Source organism: Bombyx mandarina, chromosome 22 (genome assembly GCF_030267445.1).
Source record: "Bombyx mandarina strain Sakado chromosome 22, ASM3026744v2".
Taxonomy (NCBI): domain Eukaryota; kingdom Metazoa; phylum Arthropoda; class Insecta; order Lepidoptera; family Bombycidae; genus Bombyx; species Bombyx mandarina.
The window spans coordinates 13,064,338-13,088,591 of record NC_143228.1 but is presented as its reverse complement, the minus strand read 5'-3'; the positions used below and the strand labels follow the sequence as shown (position 1 = coordinate 13,088,591).

General features: G+C 36.4%; 2 protein-coding genes across 7 annotated transcripts in view; one reads left to right on the top strand and one right to left on the bottom strand.

The window, feature by feature from the left end:
- aux (cyclin-G-associated kinase) overlaps positions 1 to 24,254 on the top strand; it is a 348,262-nt gene that overhangs the window by 17,928 nt on the left and 306,080 nt on the right. The window contains exons 9-20 of one of the 5 annotated variants that reach the window (XR_016324968.1): positions 995 to 1,158; positions 2,756 to 2,839; positions 3,068 to 3,173; positions 4,005 to 4,162; positions 4,479 to 4,687; positions 5,466 to 5,504; positions 6,099 to 6,388; positions 7,223 to 7,397; positions 7,750 to 7,951; positions 8,221 to 8,419; positions 9,553 to 9,714; positions 10,714 to 11,252. Coding sequence is in view for 4 of the 5 variants with exons in the window: in XM_089736619.1 (XP_089592745.1) it covers positions 995 to 1,158; positions 2,756 to 2,839; positions 3,068 to 3,173; positions 4,005 to 4,162; positions 4,479 to 4,687; positions 5,466 to 5,504; positions 6,099 to 6,388; positions 7,223 to 7,397; positions 7,750 to 7,951; positions 8,221 to 8,419; positions 9,553 to 9,714; positions 10,714 to 10,824 (1,899 nt within the window). In the remaining variant the exon portion in view is untranslated. Of the gene's footprint in view, positions 1 to 994; positions 1,159 to 2,755; positions 2,840 to 3,067; positions 3,174 to 4,004; positions 4,163 to 4,478; positions 4,688 to 5,465; positions 5,505 to 6,098; positions 6,389 to 7,222; positions 7,398 to 7,749; positions 7,952 to 8,220; positions 8,420 to 9,552; positions 9,715 to 10,713; positions 14,252 to 24,254 lie in introns of those variants that run through there. The other 4 variants (XM_089736620.1, XM_089736619.1, XM_028178277.2 and 1 more) reach the window with 4 other exon arrangements.
- On the bottom strand, positions 15,325 to 23,854 carry LOC114245938 (pre-mRNA-splicing factor ISY1 homolog). Of its 2 annotated transcripts, XM_028178260.2 has the most exons (7): positions 23,501 to 23,854; positions 23,394 to 23,416; positions 21,775 to 21,938; positions 18,479 to 18,682; positions 17,299 to 17,448; positions 16,648 to 16,739; positions 15,325 to 15,733 (listed from the first exon to the last, which is right to left on the bottom strand). In XM_028178260.2, the coding sequence occupies exons 1-7, from the start codon at positions 23,501 to 23,503 to the stop codon at positions 15,563 to 15,565; spliced, it is 807 nt and encodes a 268-aa protein (XP_028034061.1). In that variant the 5' UTR covers positions 23,504 to 23,854; the 3' UTR covers positions 15,325 to 15,562. The 2 variants fall into 2 exon arrangements, with proteins under 2 accessions (XP_028034061.1, XP_089592754.1); XM_089736628.1 differs by lacking the exons at positions 21,775 to 21,938; positions 23,394 to 23,416; positions 23,501 to 23,854 and adding an exon at positions 19,022 to 21,334.

The following is a 24,254-nucleotide window of genomic DNA, read 5'->3' as shown; positions in this document are numbered from 1 at the left end:
TGTTACATAAAATAAATGAACATAATCATTCAATTGACGATCACTCAGTGTCATTCCAATAATAGTGTCGATTATCGTATGAAAAAATTAAAAATTAATTTATTCGACTGCTACTATTAACTCGGGACCACTCGACCGACTTTAAATGAATTACCTTTGATACGTTACTGCATGTGACCTAAGTGAGGTAGCTAACAACTTTAAAGCTCGTAAATATATCTCTTATGTCGCTTTCGTTTTATAATCATTTTAATTACCCTTTAAATAATAATTTTCTAACTAGCATTCGACTTCCCAATAAATTGTAATAAGGAAAATCTATAAAAAACTAGCTGTACCCGTCCGCTTCGCTGGGCATTTAAAAATAACATTATTATTTCTCACCCCAACAAAGATTCTCATCATTAACGCCCCCGCCACTGGTGTAGGGAGTCCAACACTCATATAAATATTAGCCTATCCATTAAGTACATGTATTTCCTACATGGATACTAAGTTTCAAGTCAATCGGATGCATGGTTCAGTAGTTATAACGGAACATCCGTAAAAACTACTGTAGATTTATATATCTATAAAAAATAAGTACCTATACAGTGCAAATCACGTCACAGCTTTATTCTTTATTCGAATAAAATTAATAACTTTATTCGAAGTGAAATGTATTCATTTGAAGTTAGAATTTTTTTATTCTCCAATGTTTTTTTTTCATAGCCTTGATTGATAGACGAGTTCACGGCCCACCTGGTGTTAAGTGGTAATGGTTGCCCATAGACTTCTACAACGTAAATGCCGCCACCCACCTCGAGACATGAGTTGTAAGGTCTCAGTATAGTTACAACGGCTGCCCCATTCTTCAAACCGAAACGCATTGCTGCTTCACGGCAGAAATAAGCAGGGTGATGGTACCTACCCGTGCGGACTCACAAGACCACGTATCACCAGTTAAAAAAAGAGTCATTAAGGAATGATAAAAACTTTATTCTCGCTCGTACAGGACGGCAAACAGATGTCTTGCATGTTGGTGTGCGGACTGCTGCTATACTCGAAACTGGTGACCGTACCGGAAGACGCGCTGCAGATATTCGCGGTCAAGAGATCCCCCATCAACATGCCGCCTAGTCAAATCAGATACTTATATATGCTTAGTAATATCATAAGGTATGTATAACGGATATGGAGGGTAGAGGTAAGGACAACTGTCTCATATGAGAGAAGCTTGAAAAAGTGTCCCACTTTTTTTAATTTTTTTATTGGTTATATGGGTGGACGAGCTCACAGCCCACCTGGTGTTAGGTGGTTACTGGAGCCCATAGACATCTACAACGTAAATGAGCTACCCACCTTGAGATATAAGTTATAAGGTCTCAGTATAGTTACAACGGCTGCCCTACCATTCAAACCGAAATGCATTACTGCTTCACGGCAGAAATAGGCAAGGCGGTGGTACCTGCCCGCGCGGACTCTCAAGAGGTCCTACCACCAGTAATTACGCAAATTATAATTTTGCGGGTTTGATTTTTATTACACGATGTTCCTGATGATTCCTTCACCGTGGAAGTCAATCGTGAATGTTTGTTGAGTACGTATTTTATTACCCGCCTGCGGGATTCGAACACCGTTGCATCGCTACATACGAATGCACCGGACGTCTTATCCTTTAGGCCACGACGACTTCTAAGCCACTAAATAACAGTACAAAAATCCTCCAGAATTGCGCTAGCATAGGCACAGGGTATGATATGAATTGAGCAGTCGTTAACTGATTGAAGTATGCTGAGTTAGGAAATTTAATATGTTTAATGACTAGAGTGGTTAGTGACAGTGTAATATACAAGACTTCACATGGTTACGTAGTCTAAACTAATTTCGTCAACATAACCTAAAATTATTGCTGTGGTAAAACGTGGAGACATCGATTATATTTTCTTATCTTATCTTTAAATAAAATACTTTTTTTGATTTTGTAGTGCTTACAGTTCTTTCGTCCTTTTTTATTTCTTATTCTAATAACTTTCAGCGCCTTTTTTTAAATTTACCCGGTTGCTACTGTAGCGCCACCCTTATTTAGCTGATTTTAACGGAATCATTTTTCACACATAGAGACGGTTCTCCTTACCTCTACCCTCCATAATTACGGGACAAACTGAGCGTCGCCGCCATCTTAGGTCTATGTGTCAATTATATCGAGGGGTGTAAGGCTATTTGGTTTAAGCATCATTTATCTTAATACGCAACACTGATCTTTGTAATTAAATGTTAACTCCATTCAAAGGGCTAAAGACTGTAAATGCCTCTCCTGTAAAGTTGCAAAAATGTCGTTTAAACCAAATAACCTTTCATCTCTTGATATATTAATTAAACAAATTGTAAACCAACATAGTTGTATCGTGCGATAAAAATGCATCGTGCGTCCTTATCCTTTAGGCCACGACGATATCCAAAGCTTGTTTCCGTGATAGCAGACGACAAAGACTTTGAATATTAATTAAGGGTTAGATTAAACCAACAGCATGTAATCTAGTAAAAGAGGCAAAAACATCTGAAATTATGATCATTCAATCCCTCTGATTACAATTTAAAAGTTTATTAACTAGTAAAAGCTACACTTCGCGTCGACTCACAATCACTTATTCAAATGTCAAATGTACATTTGTAGAAACTACTCATGCGCCATCTATCCTACGTTGACGGTATCGGTCTTGATATCTTCACTGAATGTCACGAATGTAGTTTTTTTTTTTCATAAAATTTTCAGACCAGATCCCATACTTCCTCACTTCAAGCCGGTGTCGTTAATATCTATGACGATACAGCCAGTTCCGCTGTTTACAAAAGCAAGGTAAGGTTTAATACATATATAATATTTGTGATGAATCAATAAATATCCCATGTTTGTTTGAGTGGCGGTTATCATTTATTTTGGTATTGTTGACTTCAATTTTGTTTTAATTTCATGCTATACAAGTAATCGGTACACGTCAAATTAGTAATAATTAACTAATATGATATAATCTCTCTGGTATATATCTAAATATATAAAAACTAAGACATGATCTGTATGTATCAGGGACGGATGTCGACCGTACATTGAGATATACAACGAAGATCGTCTTGTTTTGTCAACTCTACAAGATTACGATAGATTGCATCTCTATGGAATAGCCGAGGGAAAGGTATGTTTATGATTGACTGATACAATTCGATAAATATTTTTAGAAAAATTCATGAAGGTATTATTTTTATTATTTTTCATCTTCTGTATTGAGCATTGTTGATGTCCATGTACGATGATTTAGAAAAAAAAATCTTATAATTTAATTGATACTGGTGTTGCGTTCGTGCCGTACTCTAAACGTGACACGTCCGTTAGTATAATTGAGGCTCTGACTTCATGTCTCAAGGTGAGTAGCAATATTCAGGTTGCGATATCTATTGACTCTTAAAACCAAGTAGTCTGGTATGAAAGTCTAGACATACTGACTTGCGCTTGTATCTTTTTTTTCCTACCTAAGCTGATAGCCGTGAGTGGCTATTTCAGCGTAACCTTAGCTAGTAGGTGAGCTCACGGGGCCCAAACCGAAGTGATGCTAACACTGGCCCTAGCAAGCGCAGTGCTCCGCAGAATCTACCACCGGATCGGAAACGCGACCCACTGAGAAGATCCGGCGAGAAACTCAGTGGGCTGTGTTTGTGGGTTAATTCGCTCGTCGAGCCGTTCGTCGCAAGCGACGGGTTCGACGAGGACGGTGACCGGTGCTTGTGGTACCTTAAAGCACCGTTAATAGATCGGGAGGATCCGTAATGATGTGTTTTGGGCCGCTTGTATCGTTAAGTCTGGTATGATTAAGAATACCTATAACATCCTTGGGCCCACGATCCGGTGCATCTGCAGATCATCAAGTTCCATAAACCTCGCGCGCCACCTAGCCACGGACTCTTCATATGAAGTTCGGCTGTGTATCTGAAAAAAATATTGGTATGCTCAAGAATAATGTGACTTGCAGGTAACGTTACCGTTGGACAGCACGGTGACTGGCGACGTGTGCATTTGTGTGCTACACGCGAGACAGCAGCTCGGCCGAGTACTGGCCGTGCCCGTGCTGTCCCTGCACTTCCACACCGGCGCCCTCTCGTACGATCAGCACGCTATTAAATTTACAAGGTACTATCGACTTTCGATAAACAAACAATAATTGAATATGCAATTTCGAAAATGGCACATCTCTGAAAATGTAAAATGTTCAGGAAATGAAAAAAAAACTGATTATTTTCTAAAGCAGTGTTAAAATTTAAAATAAATTTAAAATAATTGAAAATTACTGAAATTATTATAAAATGGGTGTAGGTAAGCCTCAAAACTACATGTATATGAAAAAACGTATTTGACAAAATATGCTCTTTTCGAAATTGCATATTCAATTGAAACAGCGCTTAAAATAAATCTCAAGAATGTCGTATCGTAATTTTTAATATCGCAGATCCGAAATAGACGGTATCGATGAAACGGTGCCAGTGAACGATCATTTTTCGGCGAACACGTCCGTTATCATAAGTCTCGTGGTACAAAACGGCGAGAGGAGGAAACCTCGCAGCGACCTCTGGGAAGACGATCCGTCGTTTCCGGTTCGCACCCCGGACGTACTGTTCTCTACTACATTAGAGAGGGACGAAACCATCGATAACTTTGGTAAGCTCAAAAATATGATGACATCTAGTTACTTTCCATTTTTTAATCTAGATTTTCGCTATAACAAACAAAATGTTTTAAATTTAATATTATAGATGTTTATAGATATGTATGTATGTATGTAGTATTGTTTGTTCGTAATTTATGCGTTGACATATCATTCAACCTATTTAGATAATTGACAGATGACTAGCTAAGTACAATTGTTTTTGGTACTCCAGAGAAGAGCACTGCTTAGTAACCATAACCTCCGACGGTTAGTGAACAAGTCATTTTAACCAGTTCAGGGACAATACCCGCAGCGAAAACGAGGTCCTGTTTCAACAGTATTTTATGAAATTTGAAATTGATTTATGTTACAAACAGTATTTAGTTATAAATTAGGAGATTCGCAGGAAAATCATAGTAACCGACATAGCCCAAAGGATTGCGACGCTGAAGTGGCAGTGGGCAGAGCACATTGCTCGTAGGACGGATAGCCGTTGGGGTCGGAAAGTCCTTGAGTGGCGACCGCGTACCGGAAGACGTAGCGTGGGTAAACCTCCCACCTACGACCTATTGAGGTTCACCGGGATCCGCTGGATGCAGGCAGCCCAGGACCAATCTTTGTGGTGAGGCTTTGGGGAGGCCTATGTCCAGCAGTGGACGTCTATGGGCTGATAGAATAGAATAGAATTTAGTTATTTATGTATATATTATGTATTTAATACATTACTAAAAACCTCACGAAATAAGTACAATATAAATTATTTAATATTCAATTTATTTATTTATACAGCCAATCTTCGAAAGGGCACAGCGTCCGTACCGATACCAAGTATGTCTGCAAGTAGTGCGTGTTTGTCATAGTTTTTTTTAGTGATCGCACTGCCGTTCAATAACACTGGCCTATTCATAATCTCATTCTTTCACTTGAATATCCTATCGACCAATAATATGTTCGCTTATGATAGGAATAGTATGAAAATTATTCGGGTTGGACTTAAGACTTTGGCCTAATTAGTCTGAAAACCGAAGATGGCTTATCCCCTAATCATTTTAATTATTGTCTTTTCTTCTCACTCCTTATCACTACATTATTCAAATTGTCAAATATATATGTCTGAGAATGAATATTTGAAAAAGTCACACTAAGTTTTTGTAAACTCCATTGGAGATTTTTATTCTTTTTTTTGCCTCATTACGCCTGCATGCCTATTAAATAGAAAGAAAAAATGTTTTAAAATAATCATAATACACATATGTTTTTTAGCATTCATATAAGTAGGTACTTTGTACAGTTGACGGCGATAAATTTCGTCCGTAAAAACGCCTCTAAAACGAATCGATTGTCTCTTGACGAAACATAATGTACGGAACGTATCGCCGGAAGCTGTACGAAATAATATTCAATGTTGCATAATTTTTCCAGTAACCGCAGACTACCCTCCAAGAGAGGTAGAGAAGCCCAGGCCTTCCCGTCCCGCCCCTCCCTCCCCGCAGCCTCCGCAGCGCCCCCCTCCCCCGCGGCCGCTCCCCGCAGAGCCACAGGAGAACACAGCAGACTTCTTGAACTTAAACACGAACCAAACTCGTCAAACGGAAGAGAAAACCGAGAAGAAATTGAAGAACGAAGATTCTTTCGACTTTTTTGGGATGATGGAGAAAGAGACTGATGATACATTTGGTGATTTCCTCAGCAACAACGCGGAGAAAGCGCAAGTATGCGATTGATGTTATTCTACTATTTAACACTGATCATACCAACACTTACTGATACCTGTTTTTACCATAGCGGGTAGATAACGATATACGACCAGTATCACTCAAAAAAACAAAACAAAAAAAAGTATAATAACTGTAGATCAATTCGTAAGAAAAAGTCATGAAGTCAAATTTGCAAAAGCAATAAGATCATACGTGCATTTTCAATGCAAAAGTTTAAAATGAGTCATTTGTCCCGTTATGGTGTGTTTAGTGTTAAGCAAGCCGTAAAAATTAATAGTGTTTATTTAAGATTGTCAAATATATATATGTATATTATATAAATCTTCAAACTGATGCACATAGTTTGTCTTTAGAACTGGTGCACATAATTTATCATGCAATTTTTTTTGAAATTATACTTATTGCCATTCACTTTTTATTTGTGGCGGGTAGATGGCGATGCATACTCTACATATAAATAACAAAAAAAAATCACATAGCTTCGTACATTTTATTTCCATATGAATTTGATTGAGAAGGATACCACTTACTAATCATTATTATACATTACGACGCTTGAAAAGCAAACGTGACTAAGCGACAATGCGTGAACTTTACAGTAGACTAATTTAAAGTTGAAGTACCTGAAAAAAATTCTATTTTAACGAATCTAGCTGTAGGATTGAAATGATTTTAGTAGACAGAAATATATACTTTTTTTGCGAATCGAATATGGTTATTGCCTATCATTTATGTATAAAGCAGTTATTGTCGCTTAGTCACGTTTGCCTTTCAAGCGTCAATTATAAGCATTATTCTAAACTTTAAAACAATATCTAAATTTGACAGCAGCAGTTCGCATCGGAATCGATATTCGGCGACCTCCCCGCCCCTCCCTGTGACAACACGGAAGCAAAACTCAACGTGAACTCTAGTGACCCACTGAACTTTGACCCCTTCGGATTGAACGATCCGCTGCCAAAACAGGAACCTTTGCTCACACCACAGCTCATTCAAGAAGACGGTAAGTTGAGCCATGCTCGCGTCCAGAGTAGTATCTTTACGCTGTATCCCGTATTATTTCTGGTGATAGGACCTCTTGTGAGTCCGCAGGGGTAGGTACCACCACCCTGTCTATTTCTGTCGTGAAGCAGTAATGCGTTTCAGACTAAAGGGTAGGGCAGCCGTTGTAATCATACTGAAACCTTAGAACATAATATATCTCAAGATGGGTGGCGCATTTACGTTGTAGATGTCTATGGGCTCCAGTACCCACTTAATACCAGGTGAGCTATGAGCTCGTCCACCCATCTAAGCAATAAAAAAAACATTGATTTTAATATTCACGTTTTGATGTAGTGATGCTTTATTTGCAGGAGGTCGTCCACCAAACATCCAACCGGAGGCCCCACAAGCGAGCCGAAAGGATCCGTTCGAGCAGCTCGGTGACGTGCTGGAGGCGATGACGTCACAGAGCGGCACCCCCCGCGTGTCGCCCGCGCCCACCCCCGCCCCCACCCCCGCGCACCGCGCGCACACCCCCCTGGCCAACTCGCCCGCCCACCAGCCTGACTACAGGTCACTTCAAGATCTTAATAATTAATTATGTATTTGAACAAAATGAAAATAAAATAGCAGTGAATACGTATAATTTTGATAGCAATGCCGCTTAGTGATATTAACGTAGTCACATATTATTTTGAATGTCCTCGTATGTAGTAAAGTATAAAGGCCATAAATATTTCTTTAAAAACATCAAATTTCAAGTTGCGTTTATTTTCTTATTTAAAAATGAATTCGACGGTTCCCAACATTTAACGAACATAACAACTTTTTTTTTACTTTAGCCGGACACACTTTGAAACGGCAAAGACTCCGGGCGAAGAGAAAACTAAGAAATCAACGGACGTGTTCGGCGACCTGCTGGGCAGCCAGGGGTACGAGTTCGCGAGCAAACGCGACACCGGACCCAAGACTATGAACGCCATGAGGAAAGTCGAGATGGCACAAACCATGGACCCGGAGAAACTCAAGATCTATGAATGGGTACGTGCACTAGCGGCAACCACACTTTAGGTACATACGGCCTTCAGGGAATCACAAGAAAACTAATGGGTTCTCCCTTTACCTCGATGTGTAAATAAGCCTTATATTCAAGGTATCTATATATTTATTGTATGTATGTATTTTCTTTAATAATGTATTGTTAATAGTACACCGCAACATACCTGATATATCTTTATCTGTCCAAAATTTCGGGTAATTAAACGGTTGTCTGGAGATCGCCTATTGTACAAACGTATCTGCTTGTTGACTGTTTTCTAATGTTAATTGTGCGCAATAAAGTGTGTTCTCTCTATCATGTGCATAACCTAACACACAGACAGTCGGCCTCGATCACGCGTCGTGTACAGCGTCTATAAGAAGCGACAATCGACTGAAATCGCTTGAAGCTTTTGCTTTGTAACACTCTGTCTCTCTCACACGGAGCAATCCAAACAAAGCAGCATAGTTCAGAGTTCAGAGCAGAGTTCATCCATATTATCTGGAACCGATGCGTTCATCGAAAGTGCGTTTCCAAAGAATTTTTTTGCCACGTACCATCTGGACTTGGAATGAGCTCCCCTCCACGGTGTTTCCCGAGCGCTATCACATGTCCTTCTTCAAACGAGTCTTGCGGAGAGTACTTAATGATAGGCAACGCCAAGCCGTTGCCCCTGGCATTGCTGACGTCCATGAGCGACTGTGACCACTTACCATCAGGCATGCTCGTTTGCCTATAAAGGCAATAAAAAAAAACTTAATTGCACGCACTTTACTCTTTCCATGGTCACTTACGACATAATTGTCTATACTTCTATACTAATATTATAAAGAGGAAAGATTTGTTTGTTTGTTTGTTTCGAATAGGCTCCGAAACTACTGGACCGATTTGAAAAATTCTTTTTCCATTAGAAGCCGATATTGTCCCTAATGAACATAGGCTACTTTTTTTTTAATTTTTTTTTTTTTTTTTGGTTTCATGTGTGTTTTAATGTTTCCGAAGCGAAGCGAGGGCGGGTCGCTAGTAAAACAATAAACGCGAAATTATCACAATGTAAATCAAAAATATATGTCTCATATCTATTTGCTGTGTGATAATAATAAGTATAAAATTAAAATATAATATTGTTGTCCAGACGGAGGGGAAGAAGGCCAATATCCGCGCCCTCCTGTGCTCGCTGCACACGGTGGTGTGGGAGGACTGCCGCTGGAGCCGCTGCGAGATGTCGCAGCTCGTCTCCCCCGCCGACGTCAAACGGAACTACAGGAAAGCGTGTCTAGCCGTGCACCCTGATAAAGTTAGTGTATAATATGTAAACTTCCGAGCATCGCCGATGGATGAAGTTTCCTCTCTTCAGTCGTTGACTAAGTGGAGATTCTGACCTTAGCATTATTGACAGTAGCTGTCTGGTGAGCCCGCACGGGTAGGTACCACCCTGTGTCTTATTCTACCCAGAAGCAGTAATGCGTTGCGGTTTGAATGGTAGAACAGCCTACACTATACAATTGGAATTGAAACCTCATGTCCCAAGGGGGGTGGCGGCATTCAGGTAATGATTGGTGAACTTTTTTTTATTGCCCTTGTAGGCATACAAGTATACGGCCCACCTGATGGTGAGTGGTTACCGTCGCTCATTGTTGTCAGCAATGCCAGGGGCAGAGCCAAGTCGCTGACTACCGCTTAATATTCTCCACAAGCTCCACGTGCTTAGGCTCGAGCGACCACTTACTGTGGTAACTGGAACTGTGAGCTCGTTCACACGTCAAAAATGTTTATGAAATAGCGCTGGGAATAAAATAAATCTATCAAAATCACAATCAACCGGTTTTAATTGTAATAATTGTTTGTAACTAGTGTTCGCTCATAGATCTAAATCTTTCTATAATGTTAGATACTTCGAGATTTAGATATATTTTATTATATATAGGATATTGTCTTCAGTAATTGAAATTATGAGAGAAAAGACTTAATCACTTTCATTTGATTACTTTTTCTCTTATCGTATCTGTTCTGTCCTTGCCTATTGCCTATCTATACTAATCTATACTAATATTATAAAGAGGAAAGATTTGTTTGTTTGTTTGTTTCGAATAGGCTCCGAAACTACTGGACCGATTTGAAAAATTCTTTTTCCATTAGAAGCCGACATTGTCCCTGATGAACATAGGCTACTTTTTTTAATTTTTTTTTTTTTTTGTTTCATGTGTGTTTTAATGTTTCCGAAGCGAAGCGAGGGCGGGTCGCTAGTAATTGATAACTTTGGTAGTAATTAATGTTAATATAAATATTATTTCAGCAAGTGGGAACATCGAACGAGAACATAGCTAAAATGATATTTATGGAACTGAACAATGCGTGGAGCGATTTCGAAAACGACACTAAACAACAGAACCTATTCCAATCTTAAAAATATAGACAATATCATATAATTTATTATTTTATCAAATTTAGATGTTATGTTATGATATGTATGTAGAGCACATTAAAGAGTAACTGAATTTTATGTTGAATGTATGTATAATATGCTTTTAATGTGTATATTTTGTGCTGAAAAACACTTAATTATCTATGTTGATTACAGTATTTCTCTATGCTGATATCCAGAATTTTTTTTATTCTTAAATGAGTTTTTTTTAAAAATCAATGTGGGATATTAGTGAAACAATTTTCCATTTGTTTTATATATAGATTAGTGTCTGATTGTGTGTTTTGTTGTCTTATCTGAAATGATCTGCTTATTTGTAAGGTTCTCTTGCAGGCTGATTAATTTCTAGATTATCAATCGTTTGTATTCTTAATCAGGGGGCGAGCCTGTTGGCTTTGGAAATAACTCGTGTACGTATCGCGCCAGTATAGGCTTAATTAAATTATTTGTCTTAAATATTTGTTTGGAGCCAAATTATTAATCCGTATAACCTAAAAAGAAGCTGGAGTGATAGGAAAAGTGGTGAAAATAACTAATAAAAAAATAACCTAAAACTCACGATCATATCGACCGGAACAGTCACTAGCTTGGGATTTACAGAATTTGTACTACAAATGTCAAAATTCAAACTCATAGTGGGCAAGTTAAACAAAATTATATCTTTTTTACATTCGATGTTAGTTATGATTTTATTGAATAATTTACAAGAATCAATAGTATTTATGGTAGGCGCTTTTTCGCCAGAAAAGGCAATTTCGCTTAACTTTATTCGTGAAGAAATTAAGAATATTTAGTCATAAAATGGCAATTTTTTTGTTGTCCAAAACTTATTGCAAAATGAAAGATTTTTATTTGTACTTAGAAGTAATAGTATTCATTTTAGTTTTAATATTTTGAGCAATCAATTATATTTATGTATATTGGATTAATGGGTAAATAGCTTGTCGGTTTAAAAGGCCTGTTCCAATTTATATTTAAAAAAAAAACATTGAATATAAGCAAATTTAGTATATTCGTGCTTCTGAAGATTAATCAAAATTTAAGAAATCTCTAAGTAATCGAATCGAAACAGGCAATTTTTAAACTTAGCTGTTGTTCATAAAGTTTTCCTTCAATAGTTACTTAATAGTTTATAAGTGATGAGTACTCCTGTATTGGATCGCAGAACTGTGTAGATTGTGGATGCAATAATTTAAAAGATGATCAATATTAGTGCCATAGTACATATTTTCCGATCAATAGTCTTTGATAAATACATTACTAGATTAATTACTGGTGGTAGGACCTCTTGTGAGTCCGCAAGGGTAGGTACCACCGACCCGCCTATTTCTGCCGTAAAGCAGTTATGCGTTTCGGTTTGAAGGGTGGGGCAGCCGTTGTAACTATATTGAGACCTTAGAACTTATCTCAAAGTGGGTGGCGCATTTACGTTGTAGATGTCTATGGGCTACAGTAACCACTTAGCACCAGGTGGGCTGTGAGCTCGTCCACCCATCTAAGCAATAAATAAAAAAATATTTCATCACTTTTGGATCTCGAATCAGCAGTGTGCTTAGTGCGAGTTTCTTAACGTTCTCGATAGCGTAAAAGCCAATTTTGTATGCAGTTGGAACAGCGCCCCTAGCGGCAAACCTACGCAAACGATCCCATTCCGGCCTTCTGGTATAGTGATAAGTGACATGGTCACTACACAAGGGGGTCGCGGGTTCGAATCCCGCCAAGGGGAGATATTTGTATGATAAATATAAATGTCTTTTCCAGGGTTATGGATGTATATTAAATATATGTATGTGTATAATAAAAATCTTACATTTATTTCCGTTATCTGGTACCTGTAACACAAGTTCTTTACGAACTTATCACGGGACCAGTTAACGTGGCGTGATTGTTAGTAAATAATTATTTATTAATATTTATTTATTTATTCCATACAAATATGAGCTAACTTTTACGCTATCGAGAACGTTCAAAAACTCGCACTAAGCACTCAGCACGAAAGTTTATAATTGATGTATAATTCCGAAAATGAAAGAATAACTATATTGACAGCTGCAAAGTAAATAAAAGCTCATTGATAATTTCAAAATAAATCGATAAAAAATATCCGCGTTTCTTTTTGAGTAACAAAACGCAGAGAAAAGTTATCTGAATATAAAAATATTCTATAAACATTATTTCTTTGCGGTAAGACTGATTTTAAACAATTTATGAGTAATATCATGCATGGTTCCAGTTCTCGAAAGCATGGGAGTACCCATTGTAGCTAATAGATAAATTTAAATTACCATAATTATTATTATAATCGATACTTACCTATTTAATGTACCACGTTAAAACTTGTTTTCATAATATAGTAAACAATGTTAATAATAATTCATAGTTGTCACTTTGTGTAATAAATACTAAGGTAATCTGTTTCTTCCGGCTTAAGGATATTATAGTACTTTATTTTGTAGAAAAATTAAAAAAAGTATTAAAAAATTCGGTATATTTGATTCAAAATTCAATATCATAATAAAAATATTTTCGATTTACGTTTTAAGCGCTGCTATAGCATTCTCTTACTTTGTAGAAATATGTAATTAAACTCTAAAAAAATAATGAAGTCATTGTGATTTAAAATAATATACAGTAGCGGTCTGGTGTTACTAGATTTAAAAAGTTGTAGATTTAATGAGCTTATGATTAATGTTAAGTTTGTACATTCCTAATTTAATTAGATTTAATTGAACAGTGTACCGTTAAAGTTGTGTCGACTTTAAAAAGTTTTTTTTGTAAACGATTGTTAATTTTAACTGTTTTTATTGAATTTCAAGTAAGCAACATGCTTAAAAATACGAACCTGTTGTTTTAAGATAATTTTCTTAAAGAAGTAACAACCATTTTGTTTATGATAGCATTATTTTATTTACCGAATCAAAATAGTCTGAAACTTTAACTTGAAATATTTTGGCTGTTCGTATAAAAAGCAGACGTTACTTGTTTTATACTTTCGTTAATGGGAATATACCTATAACTAATTTACTTTGAATTTTTGGCACCGGTATAATTGTTGAAAGTGGAGTTGGCTTACTCTTAGTAAAATGTAAGTTATTCGCAAGGCTAGACATATTTCAAGATTAAACATTTTTCATCACTAAAATCGTATTTATCAAAAATAATTCGATTTAAATAGAAATTGTTGGATTTATATAAATATATCAGTAAAGCATGTTCAAATAGAAATATTAATGATGTGTATAATTGTTCCTTTACTTATGATTTACTTTGACAATGTTGTTCTAAGCGCTATATGAATATAATTATGAGCCATTGATATTGCTGCTGTCTTAATAATTTCGCTTTACTGTTGATTTTTATTTTGTTAAAATGCCCTGGGTACATTAAAACAATCAATTATTAAAGAAAATTGTGTTTTATTGTTTCACTGACACACATGATGATACATGAACTATTACCGCGTTCTTGAGTAATAAGTAGTTTTGTGTACAAAGAGCACTAACTTGTACTCGGTTTTGCAATTATCAATATTTATTTGGATTATGGGTATTTCGTAGTTGTAGTCTTGTTTACACACGTGTCAATTATTGTATTAAAAAATAATTGGTTGTCCATAAAGTCGGTTTACGGACGATAGTTTTACGTGAGGACGTCAGTAACAGAACTATGAAAACTGTTAACTGACGTCACGCGAGAAGAGAGAAATGTGTTACAAGCCACCGCTTGGGCCGCTCGTGCCTCTCTCTATCGCTAACACACAGGCTCAGGCGGAACGTGAAACTTTTTCGTTCATGCAGCCGTGCGCTTAGTGCGAGTTTCTTAACGTTCTCGATAGCGTAAAAGTTATGCCAATTTTGTATGTAGTTGGAACAGCGCCCCTAGCGGCAAACGTACGCAAACGATCCCATTCCATATAAATATGAGCTAACTTTTACGCTATCGAGAACGTTAAAAAACTCGCACTAAGCACACCGTTGCCAAAACGTATTCACGAACAACTTTCAACGATGAAGTAATAAGTGTTCTAACGAAACCAGCCAAGTTTATAATTTTAATAATTAGTAGTGTGGGTCTCCACAGGTAGGTACTCCCATTCGGTCTATTTTTACTTCACGCGTTCTTCTAAGGCTGGGGATAATATATACAGTAAATGATCTCATGTTTTGGATGGCGTTATGCACGTTGTGATGTTTGCGAGCTCTGTTAGCTAGTTAACGCCAGATGAGCCGTGAGCTCACACAAACATCGCACCAAAAAAATAACAGCGTCCAGTTAAGTAAGTAAAGATACCAAAGACCAATATCTTGATATGATTGTAACTATACTGAGACCTAAGAACTTATATCAGGGTGGGTGGCGCATTTACCTCGGAAATGTCTATGGGCTCCAGTAACCACATAACAACCAGATGGGCTGTGAGTTCGTCCACCTATCTAAGCAATAAAAAAAATGGTTTGTTCTAGATTCGATTAAAAAACAAAATTTCAATTGCTTATTTCTTTATTGTTTCCTTATACTAAATCACCAGTGTGCTTAGTGCGAGTTTTTAAACGCTCTCGATAGGGTAAAAGTTGAGTCAAATTTGTATGGAGTTGGAACTTTTGCCTATGTTTGCCGCTAGGGGCACTGTTCCAGCTGCATACAAATTTCAGGTAACTTTTACACTATCAAGAAGGTTAAAAAACTCGCACTAAGCACACAGAAAAATGTTAGGTGGCCGTCAGCTCTTCTCTATTTTGGCGTCTAGGCATCCATATTTCTCCATTAGTTCCTGCTTCTTCCTCCTGAGCAATGCTTCTTCGACGTCCCTCTGCGACGGCACGGCCACGTGGGAGGTGACCGTTGCTTTCTCGGGTTCTTCTTCATCGTCTTCCATCCTCTTGTCGTCAGGCTGAAAATATTTAAGAAAAATTCCTTACTTATTAATGGAAATAAAAATTACGGAGGGTTTTGTAAGACCGCAAGTATCATCATCCTGCCTATTAAGAGTAGGACAAACGTTACTCAATAAAATTAAGACTTCGCCCTCATGCCTCAAGGTAAGCGGCACATAATGTTGTCAATGGGCTCTGATAACAAAGGCGTTTAGGTTATTGATGTGTTATAGGCGCGGACGTACGAGTGAGGGATGCGTCGACAAAACGTGCTATATCGCTACTTGATGGTTCACTAGCCTACACTCCGGATACATTCCATGATAGTTTGCATCGATTTGCAGTCGTTACAAAAAGCTACTTAAGCTATTATTAATCCCCTACAAAAGTTTTAGTTGAATTGTTAGTTTATAACAATAAAATAAAGAATTTAATTGAATATGCAATATCGAAAAAGGCACAACTCTGAAAATGTAAAATGTTCAGGAAATGGAAAAAAACTATTTTCTAAAGCAGTGTAAAATTTAAAATATTAACTTTAGAGATATATTTTAGTGTTAATTAGCAATTGAAAATTACTGGAATTATTAGAAAATGGGTGTAGGTAAGCCTCAAAACTACATGTATATGAAAAAACGTATTTGACAAAATAAGGGACATGTGCCCTTTTCGAAATTGCATATTCAAATGAAGTTGACTAAAAAACGTTGTACTGTATAACCGAGTTCCATTTCAGAGTCTGATCCCAGAATGTCATGTTATTTAGGATCTTATATTATATATTTCTTCATTGCTGTCGCAAAGGCGACCGGCCGGGACGCAATTGCTTCCTACTCACACGTGGCCAGGATATAATATATAATGACGTCAGTTCGTTCTACGTTTGCCTCATTAGTTGAAGCAGTTAAATTTATGAGCATTATCTACTCACATCTTCAGGATAGATATTTTCCTCTTCGGGAAGGTCTTGATCTTTGTTGAGTTCCTTGTTTCTTTTCCATTCATCGACTGCACGTGCTATCGCTTAAACAGAAACAGTTCAGGTCAATTTAACAGCTATAAAACTCTAAAATAAAAATCTATAGAATTTTTAGGTGCGTATTATAGGTGAAACAACTTTTACAAGATACCCAATCTATATATATAAAAATGAATTGCTGTTCGTTAGTCTCGCTAAAATTCGAGAACGGCTGGACCGATTTGGCTAATTTTGGTCTAGAATTATTTGTGGAAGTCCAGAGAGGGTTTAAAAGGTAGATAAATAAGAAAATGCTCGAAATTAAAGAAAAATAACAATTTTGTTTTTCCTTTAATGTGTCCCCCGTCGAACGGATTCCTTTTGTTTGTTTTAAATTTATTTTATACAAAAGTTTAGGTCATTTAAATATCGATTGAGGCACTACGAAGTCTGCCGGGTCAGCTAGTAACCCAATAAAAAAATATTTTTTCTAATAACAGTGTCACAAATCATGTTATTGAAACTTAAAAAGGTACTTATCAACTAAAAGGACCTTAATTTTAAGAATTATCTTCGTTTTGGTGGCAGAAACAAAGTTAAACACTTCACATATTGTTTTAGTACCTGCTTTTTCAGCCTCTTGTTCTAATGGTAGTAAAATGCCGTCGTCGTCGTCTCTGTAGCCGTAGTAATCTGCGTCGACGTCTCTCATGAGGTCCGCTCTCGTCCGGCGAGGGGGCGGAGGCGGCTCTTGTTCGAATAGCTCTCGCACGCCTGAATACGATTTATTGATCAACAAGTAGTTAAGTACGGCATTTATTTTGGAACGTTATTATCAGAACTGGAAAGAGCGACGTGGCATGTTGTGAGCCCATATTGATTATGTTACCATCCTACCACAATTTTATGATCTGGTATGAAATGTAGGATTGTGGTTGTTTTTGTTAATAATGGCGTTTGTAGCCAGACGAATACAAGGCCCGCCTGGTGGTGAGTAGTTGGCATCGCTCATGGAGGCCAACAATGCTAGGGGCACAGCTAAGTCGCTGCCATTATCTTTTTTCCTACCTAATCTGATGGTCTAGAGAGACCATATCAGTGTAACCTTAACTAGTAGGTGAGCTCACGGTGCTCAAACCTGACGATGTTGCTAACACGAACCCCAGCGAGAGCCGTGCTTCGCAGAATCTAACACCGGATCGGAAACGCGACCCACTGAGAAGATCCGGCGAGAAACTCAGTGGGCTAAGTCGCTGCCTACCTCTGAGTACTCTCCGCAAGCCTCATTTGAACTTGGACATGTTACAGCGATCAGAAAACAACGTGTTGAATTGACGCAATCAGCCTACGATCTCAAATATGAAAGATTGGCGTTAGATAAATTACAAGAGGGATGACGTCATTCGTGATAGTGGGACCTTTTATGAGTCCGCTCGGGTAGGTACCACCACCCCACCTATTTCTGCCGTAAAGCAGTAATGCGTTCCGGTTTGAAGGGTGGGGCAGCCGATTTAATTATACTGACACCTTAGGACTTGTAATTCAAGGTGGGTGGCGCATTTACGTTGTAGATGTCTATGGGCTCCAGTAACCAATTAACACCACAACAATAAAAAAAAATGTGCTTATGTGTTCGCTGAACTCATCAGCTATGTGCTCTAATAAAACATTGTATATTGGTTGTCGACATGGAAGTGTGATTTAATAATCATTTTTTTTCAATTGTCAACTGTCGACTGATTAGTATTAAAATAAGTTGTTTGCATTGTCAAAACAAAATTTATAGCCAATAATGGTTAGTTACCGGGTAAATCCTTTGCAGCTCCAAAGTATTTGTATCCCCGGTTGCCCGGCACTTCTTTCCCGTCCTGGTCCAACATTTTAGGACCGACTCGAGCATGATCGGGGCCGCCCAAAGATTTAATCTGCACCTCCCAATGTCGCTTCTCCCTCATAAGTTTATTAATTTCGTCGTTAAGATCGCGAATCCGGAACTCTCCGAGACCGGCTGGAATACGAATTTATTTTTCATTTTTTTAATAAATACATACATTTGAATTTTTAAATTCGGCTTAACTTTTTTAAAAGAGTGGACAAATGGTTTGACAAAAACGATGAAAAAACGCTATGGTGCCATAGCCCAGACAAGTCCATCTTATGATAAGGATCTTAAATCTTAATATTAAATGGATGAGACAGATAAAATGATTCAGTTTCAAAAACAAGTTTTATTTCGTTGTGCCAGTATTATTAAAAACTAGTGTTTAATTTGATATCAAAAAGAATAGTGTCAGTTAGCATAATGACTCGTCGTGTAGTTATTTTTTTGTTTTATTTTTAGATTTAATTTCCTTCTTCGATTTATTTGCTTTTTTAATTTTATTTTTCTTCTTATTACTTGTTTTCGATTGTTTCTTGTTCAGTTCGACAGTACTGCACTGTTGCGAAATGTCGTTTATATTATTATCAAGATTCCGTTTTTCCGTTGGCCCCTTTGGAGTAACTAGTTCGATTTCTAATTCAGTTTTCTTGTCTTTTGTTTCCAGTTTTTTGCCAATTTTTAAAACGAACACATCTTTCTGCGGATGCAATATTTTCTCCATGGCCACAGGGACCGGACAGTTAGTTGGCGTAACGCTAAGTATTTTTCTGTCCCTTTTATCGCAAGTATTGTCGTAACCTTTATGAGTGTATTTTAAATTTGAAGTGTAAGTATCAGAATTATGGAAATCTTTCGGTAACTGGAATTGTATTTGATCTCCTGTATTGTAAGGTGTATTTTCACAGGAGCACAATTCCTGTATCCTATCGTACTTTCCCATTCGTTCAACCTTCGTGGTTTTTGGGACACGAATTTTTAATTCGTTCGCATTAATTTTTGTAAATATCTCGTCGTATTTAGGGACCTCGTTTTGATAGTGTGAATACGGAATCGGCTGATATGATCTCTTAGATGACAGAATGCTTGATGTTGGACTCGGACACCTTTGATTTCTTTCAATGAATGAAAGATTGCGATGCGCACAGGGTAAACTTTTTTTTGTTAAACTACTTTCATCCAAAAGTATCTTGCCTTGATCGTCCATTTCAACTTTTTGACAAGAATACATTGTCATTCCATTATCTTGCTTCAAAAGAAACGACGTGCCCTGAGGTTTAGGAGTAGCACAAAACGAAGTCATGATTTCTTTTCCTAGGAATGACATTCTTGTCGAAACTTCAATAACTCCAATCGAGTCCCTGTGGTCTTCGTCACCGCAAGACAAATGGTACAAATTTTTGGACAATGGTGTCGATGTTGTGCACATTATATTATCATCAGGCTGTTCAGCCAACCATTTGCGACACAATTCCTCGCGTAATTTCACAAATTCCACAGTTAAGTCCATACACGCTTCTCCTATTTTAGTCACACAGCTGGTGCAAGGTGGCTGTTTTGTTAATTGTATGGTTATTTCAAAATCTTTGATGCTACATATTTTATCGTAGGTCATAGCAAATAATATTGACTTCCCCAAATTTAGTTTAGTAAAGTTATATATTTTGCCGTAACTGGTATCGTAAAGGACAATAGGTTGTTTTCCTAAAAATGTCGCCAAAATAACTAGATTGTTACCATCAACGTCGAAACAATCACATTTCATGTGAATTTTATTTACGATAATTTCCAACAAAAACAGGTGATAGGGAAAATTAACGTTTTCCTCTTGTTGATCGGACATTTCTTGTTTAGTTTTAGCTATATCTTCGGATAAACTACGAATAGATTGCCTTAAAGCTTTTGCTTCATTTGAAAGAACTTTACTCATATTGGCTATTTTATCAATGTTGCTAGTTATCACTGGAGATCCTATTGGGCTTTCAGATCTTCTCGAAGTTTTATTTTCAGACACATTCGATGTTCTATTGACTGAAGTTTCTTTTGGCTGTCTAGTTTCGAGATCTGTCTCCATTTTACGTTCCTCTAAGTATTCCGATTTAATACTTAAGCTTTTTGGACTCTTCTGTTCTGGTGATTTAGATCTGACACTGCCATTATAATTTCTATGAGATACTTCAATCGAAATATTATGTTCAGTTGGGATTGGACTGTGAAGGAAATTGGCCAGTTGTGGTGGTGATTGTGGTGCAATAGAGGACTTTGGAGTCTTGCTTTCTTTTTTAATCACTTGCAAAGAAGGTTGTTTAGACGAATGTCTGGATGTTGATATTGCCTGTGCAGTAGGAACTTGCAGGCTGCCTTGAATATCCGAATATTTTTCTCTGTCAGCAGTAATCATTGGCTGTGTGGAAATTAAGTCTGTATTTTGTGATAGCTTTGTGACAGCTTGCAGTGAGGTTTGTTTAGAAGAGGGTTTAGATGTTGGTATTGTTTTTAATAACGTGGGCGTTCCGACTAGCCTTCCACTGTCCTGATCGTAAAATGTTTCAGTATTGTCAGCAGCTATAGACTGTATTGAATTTAATACTAAATTCTGTGATACTGTACTTTGCTCTCGCTTATTATTCTCTGCTGATGGTGTAGTGTCCATTATAGATTTGGAATTTTTTTATTATAAATTGTTTTCTGACATTCTTGAAATTACATAGCCCATGTGATTTTCAAGTTGACTAGATTTTTTTACTTTTTAAATAAGAGACAGTATAATTTGATTATTTAGGATTACCACCAGTACTAATTATATTTTACTGTCTAACTATGCATTTAATATTTCGTTTTAAGACAGAAGTGTGAAATTGGAAAATCTATATTGATTTTATTTATATTATATACATGTGTATAAGAATTTCCAATTTGTAAAAAAAAATGGACAATAAAATTTAAAAACTAAGAAAGTAAAGCAAATCAAAGATTTGGATTAACAAGTAGGTAAACGGTTTTTGTTCAAAATGAATATGCCATAAGCTGAATATTTAAGGCATCAACTTTTGCTACAATATTGGCCATTACATATTAATATTTGGCTTTGTTTGTTCATCTTATAAAGTTGAGAAAGTACTCTCAAAAAAATTGTATATTTTGTATAAAATATAGTATTATAGTCACAATAAAGCATGTCTGGGTTTAACTAAACATTGATTATTTTAAAATATACATACCATTCTGTATCTGTGCCACTTTTTTCGCAATTTCTCTGACAATCTGTAACCTCCACTTCTCGGCTTGTGGTAAATCATTACATTCTGATGCAAGATACGGACGTCGTTCTCGCTGGCCTCCCGCTTCCTGAACTTGTGCCGCACGCCAACGTGCTAGTGTTGTCCTAGAGAACATTAAGTAAATAACCAATAATAGTTACTGTTTTAACATCATGAACATAGTTGAAATTTTAATTGTATTGAAATAAAGAGTTATAAATACTATTAATACTAAAAGACCTGACAGCTTCAGGACTAATACATACCAATACAATACAAACCAATAGGGGCTGATATTGCTCATGGGATACCTGCTATGAAACCAATATTAGAACCCATAGATATCTAAATGTGAATGCTCTAGATTAACTTAAGAGATGAGGTTGAAGTCTCTTTTATTCTATTTCTAACTTCAAAACCAAAACGGTTGACTGCTTCACAGGCGCAATAGCTCCTCTCTCTCTATATAACATTATTATTACTGCCTATTATCTTAGTATTATCATGTAGAATGTGTGATGTATTACTTAAAAAAAGGATCACTAAACAGGCAGTCGTCCCGGAAGATGTGAATGCAGCAAAAAGAGTCTATTTACTGTGGGAATAACAATATGCTATTAGGCCACTGATGTAATTAGAAAATTTATGCATTTAAATAGTGCAGTTTTTATTACACAATTCACACCCTTTTCTATGACTGCCGAAAATGTTATATAGCAATACCTTTACTAACATTCAGGTCATATTTGTGTTATAGCATTTTTATTATTCACATTTCTGTTAAATTCTTTATAGATCAAGTCTATTGTCTCATTTCAGACTTTGTTTTACTGTTAACAAAATTATATGTTAAGCACTTATTACTCAGGTATATTTGTACTATTTAGTATAATGCAGATATATTGTCGGTTTGAAAATGGCCTTTAAAATAAGAACTTTAATCTATTTGGATCAACCATTGCAGTAACAATGTTAATTTGTGTCTGATGAAAAACATATTTGGCACATATTCGTAACTGACTTTCACGATCAAGGAATTACGTTATGTAATCAAGCCCTGCAAAAAATATAATTTGCATAATTACTGGTTTTAGAGTGTCATTTGGGCCTGCACTGGCAGATGCCACCATCTGCCTATTTCTGCCTTAAAGCATAAATGTGTTCCGTTTTGAAGGGTGAACAGCCATTATAATCTCCAATTAGGACTCATATCCCAAGGTAGGCAGCAGCCTTCACAGTAACGATAAGACATTTTGTAACCACAGAGTAACTAGTGCGCCGTTAGTTAGTACTTTCATTGCATGGGCAACAAAGGAAATATTTTACTATATTCCTTACTTAGCATATCAACTCAAGTAATTATTAGAGCAAAGTTAAGTAATATCACTTACTACAAAAGGTGCTGCCATATGAATTTACTTAAAAATGCTGAATTATGTATACTCTAAGAGTATTTGCTGACTATCATTTATTTGCAATAAAGTTTGCAAGTTTATCCAATAAGTAGTATGCAATAAAGTATTATTCATTTGCAATAAATAAAGCAAAGTTTTATGAAGAAATACAGAACACATACTCACATTGCTTTCTCTGCGTTTCTGGCCTAAAATTTAAAGGGAAAACATTTTTAATTTAGAAAATAAAATTAACAACTTAACTAAAAATAAATGAGTTGGGACCTACTTACCATGGTTTAAATTGTATTTACAATTTCGGTTTTTGGGATCAAGACCATTCAAATTTCAATAAAACTTTATTTTATAGTGGAGCTGTATGGTATTTGAGGTAGATTCTCATAAAAAAAGTGATAATTCCTTGAATAAATATGTTACAACTGAAATCGACGAGATACAACTTTATTTAAATGAACTCTAAATCCTTTCACGATACCTATAATTCATTTTTAGAAGCAGTATATTCTTTGTTATATGAATTTTAGTTCTGTAAAACCAAATATTTAGACAATTTTGTACAAGCGAATGCACGCATGTGTTTTTGGTTTTTGTTGTCTGTTATCTGTCATTAAAATGACAGTAGTTCTATTTTTCCAACTTGAGAGGCAAAAGTATCATACCATAGAATCTAATCTTCTATATTTTTTTTGAAATTTTTGAATTGAAATAACGTTGATTAATTTGAAACATTAATCAATTGGCATGAAATTAAATGAAAATAGATCAGATGATATAGAATGAAATTTAATCTCAGTAAAGTGGCGTTTGTTTAATGAAACTTCCTAAAATTAACAGTAGTAGTAGTGTGGGTATTCACAAATTGTCTTAGCCTAAAGGATAAAAAGTCCGGTGCATTCGTATCTTGGGGTGCACTCGTGTTCGAATCCCGCAGACAAGGACAAGTATCAATTTTGCTAATGAAATACGTATTTAACAAATGTACACGATTGACTTCCACGTTGAAGGAATAACATCGTGTAATAAAAT